The 14,895-nt window shown below is 49.1% G+C and overlaps 1 protein-coding gene and 1 pseudogene across 2 annotated transcripts; one reads left to right on the forward strand and one right to left on the reverse strand.

The window, feature by feature from the left end:
- Positions 1–7,730: 7,730 nt before the first annotated feature.
- Positions 7,731–8,483, forward strand: LOC308578249 (barrier-to-autointegration factor pseudogene; annotated as a pseudogene). The gene has a single exon. The product of its transcript is annotated as a barrier-to-autointegration factor pseudogene (transcript).
- Positions 8,484–12,642: 4,159 nt separating this feature from the next.
- LOC308577960 (anaphase-promoting complex subunit CDC26-like) lies at positions 12,643–14,828 on the reverse strand. The gene is made up of 2 exons (XM_081178292.1): positions 14,591–14,828; positions 12,643–13,074 (listed from the first exon to the last, which is right to left on the reverse strand). Exons 1-2 carry the CDS (start codon positions 14,669–14,671, stop codon positions 12,928–12,930), a joined length of 228 nt encoding a protein of 75 aa, XP_081034418.1. The 5' UTR covers positions 14,672–14,828; the 3' UTR covers positions 12,643–12,927.
- Positions 14,829–14,895: the final 67 nt, after the last annotated feature.

Consider the following 14,895-nt stretch of genomic DNA (forward strand, 5'->3'; position numbering starts at 1 on the left):
GGCATCCTGGGTCATAAAGATAGAAGGTAGCTTTGATGTAGTTTAATTTTTAGATAGATCTTAAGGGCCAGGAAGAGAGTTCACGAGAAGATAGTAAATACTGCCATCCTGCCTCTCCTGTTTACGACCTCTAGGGTTTTGCTGAATGCATTCCTCCTTTTATTCCTATTTTATTTACTCTGAACTACATATGCATGCTCAAGTAGGAAATAGTTTCTTTGTCGTTAAAAGAATTTCTTCTGATCTGACTTTGTCCCACGTTGGGGTTTTGAAATGCTCAGAGGAAATCTGATTGGTTCTTATGAACACTGTGTAAAAAGTTCTTTTGTGAATCAAACGACCTGGGCCAAGGGGTGGACAGAGGAGAATTATTATTATTGGCACTCCTCCCAGAGTTTTGCTGTTCAAGCCTCATGTGAATTTTGGCTAGGGCTGATGGGAGTTGGGAGTTCACAACATCCGGAGAGGGTCTCCAATTGGCTACCCCCATCTACAGTAGCCCTTTGGGCAAGTTTATTGGAAGCTAAAAATGAAAGCAGTGTATCATTTAACTGTTGGTCATTTAATATGTTGTTATGTTGCTTAGCATATAGTAAGAGAGGCTTTTTAAAAATAATTTGCCTAAGCTCTTCCCTGCAACCGCATTCATTGAGTCCTAATTGAAATAAAACACTTAAGACTGAAGGTCTATACCTCCATTACCAGTAATGGAAATATTCTGGATTGACTTCTTTGGCATAATTTCTTTAAAAGGCATGTGCAACCCTTCTTGAGCAGGCTTGGCTTTCAGTCCCTGCATATAAAAATCATACCCACTTTTCTGCTTTAGACTTCTGCAAAAATTGACTTTGGAGGCAACAAAAGAGTAGAATTTAGATAGCCATTTCCTTCAAGTTGTCTTTTTTTTGTAAATTGCTTTGAGTGTGGGTGATTCTTTTCATCCAAGATCACTACATGCCCCAAATGAATAATACTGTGCAAGTAAAGTTAGTAACTTTATAAAGTGAGATGCAAGGTTATTACAGAATTTCCGCATGCAGTCTGTCTTTAGCATGAAGCAAACAAACTGTGTCATAGTTTAAATGTCACAGTCAAATGGCTTCCCCAGGTCTATGTTGTTGTGTTTTATGTGTTTTTAACATTTCACTATACACTAAGTCACTTGAAAAGGTGAAAGTCTATAGTAGATGGCAGGTAACTGAGCTAGGTGCAAGCAGCTTCCAACCTCTGAATCATCCCTTTACAGGCAAGATGCTCATACTAGAGTACAGGGATGGGGAACCTTTGGGCCCACCAGGTACTGCTGCACAAAAGTTCCCATCATTTCTGACCAGGGGCCGTGGTGCTTAGGACTGATGGGAGCTGGAGTCCCAACATCTGCAAGGCCACAGATTTCCCCACCTCTGCCCTAACTAGTATCGGTGTGCTCTCAGCTTTAGGAGACTTAAACTTTCATTTTATATAGATGGGAGGAAACCAGTCTCTTCTAGTGTGGCTAATCTTGGCTTAGATCTTGGCTTAGAGTATGAGGCCTGGGATTGCTACCGTGGAGGGGCGAGGGAGGTATGGCGGTGGGGGCAGATGTCATAGGCGAAGGGGATCGAGATACGGATATGCTCGTACCCCTTCCAATCTGCGCCCCATCCCGAGAGACGAGGGTAGGGTGAGCAAGGATTACTCACCTCCGTCACTGGTGTTGTGCAATGCCAGGTCTATAGGCAACAAAACCACGAGATTTCATCATCTCGCAGGGGGTCGACCTGGCTTGTGTGACGGAGACCTGGGTGCGCGAAGGGGATACTGTTACCTTACGAGAGATGGCGCCCCCGGGTTTCTCCGTCCTCCACCAGTCACGGACTGTGGGCCGCGGGGGAGGGGTGGCACTATTAATCCGGGAAGATTGTTCTTTCAGGGCTCTACCACCGCCATCGATCCCCGGCATTGAATGTGTTGGCCTAGTGTGGGGCTCCAAGGTGAGCTTGGCTGTCTGGCTGGTGTACCGGCCACCTAGCGCACCAGCAGCCACCCTGTCAGGCCTGCTGGAGGCGGTGGCCGGCTGGACCTTGGAGTTCCCCAACCTATTGGTATTGGGGGACTTCAACATCCATGCCGATGCCACTCCCTCCTCACAGGCTCTGGACCTGGTGTCTTCCATGGCGACACTAGGGCTCTCCCAGTTTGTTTCGGGCCCCACACATCAAGCAGGCCACACGCTGGATCTGATCTTTGGCGTCGGTATAGATGTGATCATGTTTCCTTCGATGAAGGTGCCATGGTCTGATCACTACGCTCTGAAAGCCAGGATTGACGTTCCACCCCCACCCTGCTTAGGTGGTGCGCCGATTTGGGCTCGCCCGTGGAGGCTGATGGACCCGGATAGATTCCGTCAAGCCTTGCGGGACCTTTCTCCCCCTGGCGACTCATTGACTGAGCTTGTTGAGGGCTGGAATACCCAGCTCCTGGCAGCCATCAATGAGATCGCACCTAAGCGCCCTCTGCGACCCCGCAGAAACCGGGCTCCCTGGTTTACTGAGGAGCTCCAGAAAATGAAGCGGGACCTCAGACGGCTAGAGTATGGCGGGGTGCCCGTGACGGAGCCTCAAGAACATCTTATAGGATTTTTATGAAAACCTACGAGATGGCAGTGAAGGCCGCTAAGAAGTCTTACTTCTCGGCCTCCATTGCATCCGCTAGCTCTCGCCCGGCACAATTATTTAGTATAATTCGGTCTTTAACGTCCCTCAAAGGACAGCCAAATTTAAATAACAATTCGACACACAGCTGTGAGGCATTTGCGAGCTTTTTTGCGGAGAAGGTCCTGTCGCTCCGCCATGACCTCCCTGCCAATTTGGATACAATAAAGGAACTGGAGGCCCCTCGACTGTCCTCGGGTCCAGTATTGGACCACTTTGACCGGATATCCCCAGCCGATGTGGACAGACTCCTCCGAGCTGGAAAGCCCACCACTTGTCCTCTCGACCCGTGGCCGTCTTGGCTGATTAGAGCGTGTCCAGACGAGGTGCGGGCCCCCCTGGGGGATATCATCAATTTGTCCCTTGGCACCGGGACATTCCCAGGGGAACTGAAGGAGGCAGTGGTGCGTCCGCTCTTAAAGAAAACATCATTAGATCCCTTAGATCTATCCAATTACCGCCCAGTTTCGAATCTTCCATTCCTGGGTAAGGTGATTGAGAGAGCGGTTGCTGAACAGCTTGGTAGGTTTCTGGATGAAACATCGGCTCTGGATCCATTCCAGTCCGGCTTCCGCGCTGGTCATGGGACCGAGACGGCTCTGGTCGCCCTAACAGATGATCTTCGTAGACAGCTGGATCGAGGCTGGTCGGGGCTGCTGATTCTTCTAGATCTGTCAGCAGCTTTCGACATGGTCGATCACGAACTTCTGGACCACCGCCTCGCCGATGTGGGGATCCAGGGCACAGTCCTTCAATGGCTGCGCTCGTTTCTCTCTGGTCGGGGACAGAGGGTGGCGCTTGGGGGGGAACTGTCATCCCGCCACTCCTTGGTGTGTGGAGTGCCTCAGGGTGCAATTCTCTCCCCGATGCTTTTTAACATCTTTATGCGCCCCCTCGCCCAGCTTGTCCGGAGTTTTGGGCTGGGCTGCCATCAGTATGCTGACGACACCCAACTCTATCTGTTGATGGATGGCCATCCTGACTCGGCCCCAGACACACTGATCAGATGCTTGGAAGCTGTGGCTGGATGGTTACGTGGGAGCCGGTTGAAGTTAAATCCTTCGAAGACAGAGGTCCTCTGGCTGGGACGGGACGATATGGGATTGAGGGGGCAACTCCCATCTCTTGCGGGGGTGCAATTAGTGCCAGCACCGTCCGTTAAGAGTTTGGGTGTAATCTTCGATACCTCCCTCTCCATGGAGGCTCAGATTGCAGCTATAACAAAGGCGGCATTTTTTCATCTCCGCCAAGCTAAGCAGTTGGCTCCTTACCTCTCTCGCCCTGACCTAGCCACTGTGATCCACGCGACGGTCACCTCCAGACTGGATTATTGTAACTCGCTCTACGTGGGGCTGCCCCTGAGACTGACCCAGAAACTCCAGCGGGTGCAGAATGCCGCGGCGAGACTCCTTACGGGGTCTTCGCTGCGGGATCACATTCATCCGGTGCTATACCAGCTGCACTGGCTCCCGGTGGAGTACAGGATCAGGTTTAAGGTGCTGGTTTTAACCTTCAAAGCCCTACACGGCCTAGGACCCTCGTATCTACGGGACCGCCTCTCCTGGTATGCCCCACAGAGGAACTTACGGTCCTCAAATAAAAACATCTTGAAGGTCCCAGGCCACAGAGAGGTTAGGCTGGCCTCAACTAGAGCCAGGGCTTTTTCGGCTGCGGCTCCAACCTGGTGGAACGCTCTGTCACAAGAGACAAGGGCCCTGCAGGACTTGACATCTTTCCGCAGGGCCTGCAAGACAGAGCTGTTCCACCAGGCCTTTGGCCAGGGCACAGCCTGACTCCCTCCTTTGGCAATCTTTACAATACTTTAGTTTATGGTTGCCATCATTTTTGATTTTAATTAATTCTTATGATGTTTTTGATAATGTTGCACTATTTTAGTGTTGTTAGCCGCCCTGAGCCCGGCTTCAGCTGGGGAGGGCAGGATATAAATAAAATTTATTATTATTATTATTATTATTATCTTATGTATAACCGGAAGCAAAGCAAAACAGGCAATTTGCATCTTATGTGCATTTAACATGTGTTTTCAGCAATACATGCTTGGCGGCAGCCACATTCCAGCCTTTTTCTTCTGCCTGCTTCTGTTTCTCTGCTTGCTTCCCTCCCATCAGCCCACAAACCCATGTTTGCCCAGGCAAGTACTGCTTGGCATGTTCTGTGAGTGGGGTGCCTTTGGTGGAAGTGTGGTACCTCTTGAGAGTGAAGATCCACAATGTTCTCATGAGAAGTTGCAATAAAGGTCTGGGTGTACTTGAGGCCTCCAGCTTCCTCCCACCTCTGAGCCTTCAACTTGCCAGTTGCCCCCTTTGAACAGTCATGGCTTCTCAAAGAATCCTGTGAACCTCAGTTAAGAGTACTGAGAATTGCTAGGAAACTCCCTTTTCCCCTCACAGAGTTACAATTCCCAAAGTTCCCATGGTAAAAGGATTGACTGTTAAACCACTCAGGGAATTGTAGCTATCAGAGGACTAGGGGTTTCCTAACAACTGCGGCACCCATAACAAATTGAAGTTCCCAAAATTCTTTGGGGAAATCATGACTGCTTAAAGCAATGTGATATTGCTTTAAACACATGGTGCAGTTGGGGCCTCATTTTACTTGCTAAAGAATTGTGTTGCTGGTGCTGTATACCCCACTGTGCCCAATAAACAATGGTGCCTTTCAATATATTTTCAGACTTGTCTCTCTCTTCTAGCAAAGTATTCTATGGCAGATGTTCATTAAATCCAGTTTGAGATTGCGCATCTGATAACATTATATAAGTACAGATGAACAGTCTGTGTATGTAACTAATAAAGCAGAATGTATTTTATAGAAATTGTGGATGTGTGTGAAATGTTTCAAAGCACCCTGCATGGCACCTAACAGTACCATGAAGCTAGTGTCTTCTTTTTTTTTTTTAGGCCAGCATCTTTCATGCATTTCGGTGTCAAAACATTTTTCAGAACCACATGCAGGAGACAGATTTTGATGCTGCCTCCTTATATACAGGTGAAACTCGGAAATTAGAATATCGTGGGAAAGTTCATTTATTTCAGTAATTCAACTTAAAAGGTGAAACTAATATATGAGATAGACTCATGACATGCAAAGCGAGATATGTCAAGCCTTTATTTGTTATAATTGTGATGATCATGGCGTACAGCTGATGAAAACCCCAAATTAACAATCTCAGGAAATTAGAATATTAAATAAAATCAGAAAAACAAGGACTGCAAATAGAGCCATATTGGACCTCTGAGAAGTAGAAGCATGCATATGTACTTAGTACTTGGTTTGGGCCCCTTTTGCATCAATTACTGCCTATCAGCCTGTGGCACTGCTGAGGTGTTATGAAAGACCAGGATGCTTCAATAGCAGCCTTCAGCTCTTCTGCATTGCTCGGTCTTATGTCTCTCATCTGTCTCTTGGCAGTGCCCCATAGATTCTCTATGGGGTTCAGGTCAGGCGAATTAGCTGGCCAATCAAGCACAGTAATCCCATGGGCATTGAACCAGGTTTTGGTATTTTTGGCAGTGTGGGCAGGTGCCAATTCCTGCTGGAAAATGAAGTCAGCATCCCCATGAAGAATGAAGTGCTCCAAAATCTCCTGGTAGACGGCTGCATTGACCCTGGACTTAATGAAGCACAGTGGACCAACACCAGCTGATGACATGGCTCCCCAAATCAACACAGACTGTGGAAACTTCACACTGGACTTCAAGCATCTGGCATTGTGTCCCTCCCCGTTCTTCCTCCAGACTCTGGGTCCTTGGTTTCCAAATGAGATGCAAAAGCTGTTCTTATCAGAAAAGAGATTTGCTCTATTTGCAGTCCTTATTTTGCTGATTTCATTTAATATTCTAATCATCACAATGATAACTAATAAAGGCTTGACATATCTTGCTTTGCATGTCATGAGTCTATCTCATATATTGTTGTTGTTTAGTCATTTAGTCGTGTCCGACTCTTCGTGACCCCCTGGACCAGAGCACGCCAGGCACTTCTGTCCTCCACTGCCTCCCGCAGTTTGGTCAAACTCATGCTGGTAGCTTCGAGAACACTGTCCAACCATCTCGTTCTCTGTCGTCCCCTTCTCCTTGTGCTCTCCATCTTTCCCAACATCAGGGTCTTTTCCAGGGAGTCCTCTCTTCTCATGAGGTGGCCAAAGTATTGGAGCCTCAGCTTCAGGATCTGTCCTTCCAGTGAGCACTCAGGGCTGATTTCCTTCAGAATGGAGAGGTTGGATCCTCTTGCAGTCCATGGGACTCTCAAGAGTCTCCTCCAGCACCAGAATTCAAAAGCATCCATTCTTCAGCGATCAGCCTTCTTTATGGTCCAGCTCTCACCTTTTAAGCTGAATTCCTGAAATAAATGAACTTCTCCACAATATTCTAATTTTCCGAGTTTCACCTGTATACTGGCCACATTCACAAAACACACTTAAAACACTATTGTTTTAAATAGTCATGGCTTCCCTCAAAGAATCCTGGGAACTGATTTGCTAAGAGGGCTGATGTCAGGGAACTGACATCGGAGCTAGAGGCGGAGGGAAGGCTCTTAAATGATGCTGGAGAAGGGCCCAGCAGGGAGAGATGCAGCTCCGCAGATGGGGAAGCAAATCAGCGCAACACCAGGGATATAGAGGGGCTGATGGGGGAATCGGCGAGAGGGCTCCAGGACTCTTCACCGGACACCAGCGGGGAGAGCACGGGTCCTCCGCTACCCACGCCCACCCTGCACAGAAGACTTCCGCGCAGAGAGAGTAGGAGGAGACTGGGTGTCAAACAACTTTTATGTTGGAAAAGATTTAAGAAACGCCCACTGACGGATTCTGCTAGCGACTGAGGCAGCCACGAATTGAAGGGCTATGCAGACAGAAAAGTTTAACAAGGCAACATAACCAGGAGAGGCAGCAACTTACGCATGAGCAACCCCATACCCATTACAGCTGAGAACCCCTTTTCTGCTCCCAGAGCAGTTTATCAATCCCTCTTCACAGGGAACTCTGGGAATTGTAGCTCTGTGAAGAGACTAGTGGGTCTTCTAACAACTCTCAGCACCCTTTGATGGGAGCAGTGGTTGAGGCGAGAGAGCAGGCAGAGCTGCAGGCAACATGACCACCAGTCAGAAGCATCAGGACTTCATGGCTGAGCCCATGGGGGACAAGTCTCTTGGTACTTTAGCTGGCATTGGAGATGTACTTGGCAGGAAGCTGGAAGACAAAGGCTTTGACAAGGCGTACGTGGTTCTGGGACAGTTCTTAGTGCTGAAGGACCTCTTCCGCGAGTGGCTGAAGGACACATGCGGTGCCAACGCCAAGCAATCCAGAGACTGTTATGGCTGCCTGAAGGAATGGTGTGATGCTTTCTTGTGATTGTTGGCCAAAGCCTGGTGGATGCTGTGAGGGCTTTTGTAGTTGAATAGAGATTGTTTCTCCCCATCTCTCTCAGCACCTACTTCTTATAAACCTTCCAACATCTACACAAGCTGCTGAGGGCTATTGCTCCCAACACTGGGGCAGGGTGGGGGGAAGCCACGGCTGCCTTTTAATGTAACTGAATCTTTTTTCCTCCAGGGAGAGGATTGAGAAACATCAAATGTTCTAAACATCAAGTAGGTCGTTGTTTTTTACGTGGCTTTAATAGCACCCCCCCCTCACTGTTAGGCCACCCAACTCCAGAACCAGACCTGCCTGCTAACAATAATGGAAGTTCCCCTACTACCTTTGTTTGAGCTCCAGTTAGACTGAGATTTACCCGTCAATTCTGAAGACAAAAGATGTTATTAGGATTATTACAGTGGTGCCCCGCAAGACGAATGCCTCGCAAGACGAAAAACTCGCTAGACGAAAGGGTTTTGCGGTTTTTGAGCTGCTTCGCAAGACGAATTTCTCTATGGGCTTGCTTCACAAGACGAAAACGTATTGCAAGTTTGTTTCCTTTTTCTTAAAACCGTTAATACCCAGGGTGCATTGCTTGAAGAGGTGCAGTTGCGACTTGACTTCGAGGAGCAACTCATAGCACGTGGTGTGGTAGTATTTTTTGAAGTTTTTGAAGACTTTGCTGCTTTTTGAAGCTTTCCCAAAACTTCTTTTGCAGCCATTTGGTAAGTTAAACTTTTAAAACTTTTTTGGGGGGTTTTGGATTTTGGGTTGGGGTGTTTGGAAATCAAGGACTTGGTGTTGGGGAGGGGTTTGTAAGAATCTGGAAGCTTGTGTGTTTTTTTCCTGCATTTTTTGTGACCATTGGGCCACTCTGCTGGTTTTTTTTTTAAAAAAAACTGGGTTTGAATTTCTGTGTGGTGGGTGGCTGGGGGAACAGTTGAGGAGGGGTTTGCAATAATTTGGAAGCTTGTGTGGTTTTTTCTGCATTTTTATGATTTTCTGTGACCATTGGGCCACTCTGCTGTGTTTTTTTAAAAAAAAATTCTGGGTTTGAATTTCTGTGTGGTGGGTGGCTGGAGGAACAGTTGGGGAGGGGTTTGCAACAGTTGGGGAGGGCCTGGGGGAACAGTTGGGGAGGGGGTTGCAACAGTTGGGGAGGGGGTTGCAACAGTTGGGGAGGGGGTTGCAACAGTTGGGGAGGGGCTGGGGGAACAGTTGAGGTTTTTGAAGACTTTGGTGATTTTTGAAGCTTTTCCAAAACTTCTTTTGCAGCCAATCGGTAAGTTAAAGTTTTAAAACTTGGGGGGGGGGGTTGGATTTTGGGTTGGGGTGTTTGGAATTCAAGGACCTGGTTCTGGGTTTGAATTTCTGTGTGGTGGGTGGCTGGGTGCTTTTGAATTTTTTGGAATTGAAGCACTGATTTATTTATTTTTGGGGGTTTGCGAAGGTAGGAGCTGTGCTGCCATGGGACCCAAGAAGACTGCTGCTGCAGAGGCCGGCGAGGGGAAGAAGGCGAAGGTTACGCTGGAAATGAAGAAGGAGATCATCCGGAAGCACGGCGGTGGAATGCGTGTGACAGACCTCGCCAGGGAGTACGGGAGGAATCCATCGACCATCGGGACCATCCTGAAGGTGAGGGAGAAGATCCTTGCGACTGATGCAGCCAAGGGAGTCACCAGGATCGTGAAGAACCGCCCAGCTGTTCTGGAGGAGGTGGAGAAGTTGCTGCTCATCTGGTTAGAAGAGAAGCAGCGTGTAGGGGACACAGTGACTGAGGCCATCATTTGTGAGAAGGCCAAGGCCTTGCACGCAGACCTCGTCCGGGAACAGCCAGGAACCTCAGGCGAGCCAGAAGTCTTCAAGGCAAGCAGAGGCTGGTTTGACCGGTTCAAGACAAGATCTGGAATCCACAGCGTGGTCAGGCATGGAGAGGCTGCAAGTTCTGATGTTTCTGCGGCTGAAGACTTTGCAGCGGAGTTCCTGGAGGTTGTGACGACGGAGGGCTACGTTCCACAGCAGGTCTTCAACTGTGACGAGACCGGGCTGTTTTGGAAGAGGATGCCCAAAAGGACTTTCATCACACAGGAGGAGGCCACGTTGCCTGGCCACAAGCCCATGAAGGACCGTCTGACCCTGCTCTTCTGTGCCAACGCAAGCAGCGACCTGAAGATCAAGCCCCTGCTGGTGTACCACTCGGAGAACCCACGGGCCTTCAAGAAACACAAGGTCGACAAGGAGCAGCTGAGTGTCATGTGGCGATCCAACAGTAAGGCTTGGGTCACACGTGTGCTGTTTGTGGACTGGGTCAATCTTGCTTTTGGCCCTGCTGTCAAACAGTACCTGCTGGACAACGACCTGCTGCTGAAGGCTTTGCTTCTGATGGACAATGCTCCTGCTCATCCTAAAGGCCTTGAGGAGGACTTGTTGGAGGAGTTCAGCTTCATCAGCATCATGTTCCTGCCGCCTAACACCACGCCACTGCTCCAGCTGATGGATCAGCAGGTCATCGCCAATTTCAAAAAACTCTACACCAAGGAGCTTTTCAGGCGATGCTTCGAGGTGACTGATTGCACCACCATCACCCTGCGGGAATTCTGGAAGGACCACTTTGACATCGTCACCTGCTTGAAGATGATCACCACGGCCTGGAATGGGATCAGCCAGAGAAATTTGAATTGCGCTTGGCGCAGCCTGTGGCCGGACTGCGTGGCACCAAGTGACTCTGATGCACCAGAGTCAACAGTGGTGCAGGACATTGTTGCCTTGGGGAGGACCATGGGCCCTGGAGGTCACAGAGGAGGACATCAGCGAGCTGGTGGAGGAGCACGACCACGAGCTGACCACCCAGGAGCTGGTCGAACTGCAGGCAGAGGCTGCGCAGGAGCAGGCCTCGCTGGAAGAGGAGGAAGCAACTGAGGAATGGCCGTCCTCCAAAGAACTGAGGGACATTTGCCTGAAGTGGAAGGATGTGCAGGCTTTTGCACAGCGGCACCACCCTGACAAGCACGTGGCACATGACCTCGCGAACACTTTTGATACGAGGGTCATGTCGCCTTTCAGGGAGGTGCTGAAAAGGCGGATGAAGCAGCAGACCATGGGCAGGTTCTTCAGCAAGAAGCAAAGAGTGGAAGAGGAACCTTCTTCGAGTGGTCCCCCAGAGTCTTAGAAAATGTACTGTACACTTTGTTGATTTTTAAATGTTTTTCTGTCATGTTTAGAAACTTACTTGTTCCTTCAATTTTTGAAATGCTCTTTACAGTATGTGTGACTTTAAAGAGCACTTAATAAACTCTTGTTGTACCAAATTTGGCTTTGTTTGGACTTTTTTTGACCATAGGAACGCATTAATTGAATTTCAATGCATTCCTATGGGAGTTCGTGCTTCGCAAGACGAAAAATTCGCTAGACGAAAAAACTCGCGGAACGAATTAATTTCGTCTTGCGAGGCACCACTGTATTTTTGTGAGTTCTCTCCAGTATTTGATCCCCGCTATAATTTTTATGCTACTCAGTTTATTGGCAAGAACCAAAAATCAGCTGTGTTAACTAAAACGACTCCTCTCAGCACCCTTAACAAACGGCAGCTCCCAGAATTCTTTGCAGAAAACCATTACCAGCTAACGCTTGTTCTAATCAGTAAACCCAAATAAAGTAATGGACCCAAGTTAGTCTCGTTCATTAATTTCAGTGTATCTACTCTGAGTAGGACTAGCATTGGCTACAGCCCATTGCTTATGAATGGATCACACAGAATTCAAGCACAAAAGGCAGGAGCAGATGTTTTATTGCAACCCATGGACTTGTAAGGCAGCCTCTTGTGGCATACTGTTTTGCAGGAAGATTAATTTGTCAGTATGCAGCAGCTTTAGACAGAATGCCTTCTTCCCAAGACAAAAGGGGAGGGGGAATCCTCAAACACTAAGTAACATCTCCTGCACCTTTGGAGCATCTCTGTAACAAGTAGATCTTGGTACCTTGTTTCACCCCGAAAATAAAACCATATTGATCATAACCGTGGTCAACTCATCTTCGTGTGAGAAAGATGAGGAATATAGTGTGGTTGCCCCCCAAATCCATTTTGCTTCGAAGTCAGACTTTTCGTCCACTTAACTCAGTACAGTCCACTCTAAAGTAGGCGAAATTCTGCCACTGTCCACCAGACAATGGTGAACTCCTAATTCCTATCAACCTCAGCCACCCTATTTCAGTGGTCAGGGAGGATGAGAGCTATGATTCAGCACTGTCTGGAGGGCCACAGCTTCCGCACTCCTTGTCTACTCCAGGGATACAGGCAGCAAATGGTCATTTCCCAGGCTGGCAACTCAGAAGCATTTTTAACTGGTGATGTCAGCAGTTCAGCCTGGGACCTTCTGCATATCCAGTCTCTGCTCTTCCACTAATAATCTAGGGCCTCTCAGTTGTAAATAAACCCACTCTACAACCACCTCAAAGTAAAAAGTAAAAAATGCTCAATTTCACTTCTGTTGCTGCACCCATCAGCAAGGCTCAAGGTCTCTTTCACAAGTAAAAATGTCCATCTATGTTTATACAATGAAGCATGCAAAGTTAAAAACAAATATTTTATTAAGCACAGCAGCCTAGCAAGGTTGCACAAAAGAAACCATCAAGTAAGGAAGATCCCATCTTTGTAGGGAAAGCAAGACTTGCTCTGCTTGGAGGAGGAACTCCATTTAAAACCTAGAGGAGAGCAGCTCAGTCTCTTCTGCTATTTCTAAACAGAGTTTGTTGGGCTCTTGAAACAAATTCCTGCTTTCTTCCAAAGCTCACAGGTACCAGGCACTCCCACTGTCCACCCTTTGGGCTCTAGAACTCAAAGTTCCCAAACTGAGATTAACAATTGTTTGGTTTGGGCTGGGGTTTGTAGCCAATCCGGTCATGTATCATCTGCTCCCGGCTCTTATGATCAGTGCTGAGTCCCAGCGCACACTCAGCATCGCTGGCTCCCACCATGTCCACCTCCTCGCGCTTCCTACGACTCTGTGGAAACATAATTAAAGCATAATTAAAGAAAACTTCTCCAGGACAATCACATATGTACCTCCTCCGCCCATGCCATGACATGTTTTCTTTTTCAAATATAGCTGTAATGAATCTGATTCTTTGCTTTCAGATTTAAGACATTGCAAGCTGTCAAAAAATTCTGCCACAGAAAGGGGCCAAACACCTTTACTCGTGAGTGCAGGGGGCTAACATGGAGGCAACCTCAAGCATAATTTGGCATTTAGATCTGCTACTGTGTACGCACAAACACACCTTCTTGCACAGGAATACAAATAGCCATTTTATACCAAATTGGACCATTGTTTCATCTTGTTCAGTATTGTCTACTCTAACTAACAACAATATTGCAGGATTTCAGGCAGGGAGTCTCCCAGCCCTACCTGGGAGACTGAACTTGGGAGCTTCTGCATGCAAAGGAAATGCTTTACAGCTGAGCTTATGGTCATGGAACAAAACACAGGAAGCTGCCTTTTACAGAGTCAGACCATTGGATCCACTTAGCTCAGTATTGTCCACCCTGTTTGGCAGCACTTCTCCACGGTTTCAGGCAGGAAGCCTCTTCCAAACTTACTTGGGGATACTCACAATTGAACCTGGGACCTTCTCAATGCAAAGAAAACCCTTTGACACTGAGCTGCGACCTTTTCCCCAGCCAACAACCTTTTATTAAAACAAGCAAATGGCAGCCCTGAGGAGCCAGTGTTCTTTCTCCGTACTGTGCATAATTTTATAAGCTTGTTTGTGCATGTTCCACCCAAGTAAGAACAGTGGGGGGGGGACTGCGCCCAACTCCAGCGGGTGGCTCTACCTCACCGCCTGTTTACTATACTCGGTACCCTCCTGAGTGGGAGAGAGAAGACCGGGCCTTGCAGCTCAATAACAAACAGGATGGCTACTCCCCTTGTGAGGAGAAACAGGTTTTTAAAAAAGAAAAGAGAAAGCAAGGCCAAGAGAATCTCTAAGCATGTGCAGAGTGCGCAAACAACAACACCAACACCGAAGAAAGGTGGGCAAGGAGCGCCTTGCCGTCCCGCAACCAACCAACCAACCAACCACTCACCCCAGTGGCATAGCGTGGGGGGTGCAAGGGGGGCAGGCCGCACCGGGCGCAACATCTGGGGGGGGCGCGCTCGCTGCCTCCGGAGTCGCCGAAGAGCCTCGGGCGCAGGCTGTAGCGGAGCCGCATGTCTCGCGGAACCGACGAGCTGTGCGCGCGCCCGGGCTGAAGGCGCCCGGCAGGCAGCGGCTCTCAGTGCTCGCCGCGGAGGACGCGCCAGGCAGCCCCTCCTCACAGCCCCGCCTCCGCCGGTGCTGCTGCCGCTGCTGGACCGTTGCATTTTCCTCGCCTCTCTGCCCCCCTCCTCCTCCGGGCAAGCGGCGTCGTTTGGGCAGCAGCGCCAGCAGCAACTCGCAGGTTAGGGGTTAGGGGGGCGCAAATTACGTGCCTTGCCCCGGGTGCTGACAACTCACGCTACGCCGCTGACTCACCCACCTCGAGTTCCTTGCGGGCGCCGTCGAACTCCTCGATGTCGTCCAGCTTCAACTCAAGCCGCGTCGGTTTCCGCCGCAGCATCTTGCAAGCAGACCTTTCCCCACACTGCGGCTCTCTCGCACGTGCGCAGCAGCTCCCCGCTCTTTTCTTCACCTGCACCTCTAGTTCAGACGCCGACGCCAGAGGCTCGATCCCACCACGCCCCACGTCGCCAGCCAGCAACCCGGAAGCTCTCGCTCCGCATAACCATGGAGCTCCAGGGAAGCTAGAGCGGCCCACTCTCCGGGATGGAATGGAAAGGCATC

This window comes from Podarcis bocagei (assembly GCF_964188305.1).
Source record: "Podarcis bocagei genome assembly, chromosome: W".
Taxonomy (NCBI): domain Eukaryota; kingdom Metazoa; phylum Chordata; class Lepidosauria; order Squamata; family Lacertidae; genus Podarcis; species Podarcis bocagei.

Coding starts and splice junctions, on each gene's coding strand:
- LOC308577960 (XM_081178292.1), bottom strand. CDS start 14,671: ATGCTGCGGCGGAAACCGACGCGGCTTGAGTTGAAGCTGGACGACATC. Junction 13,075..14,590: donor GCGCCCGCAAGGAACTCGAG/GTGGGTGAGTCA, acceptor ATGTTTCCACAG/AGTCGTAGGAAGCGCGAGGA.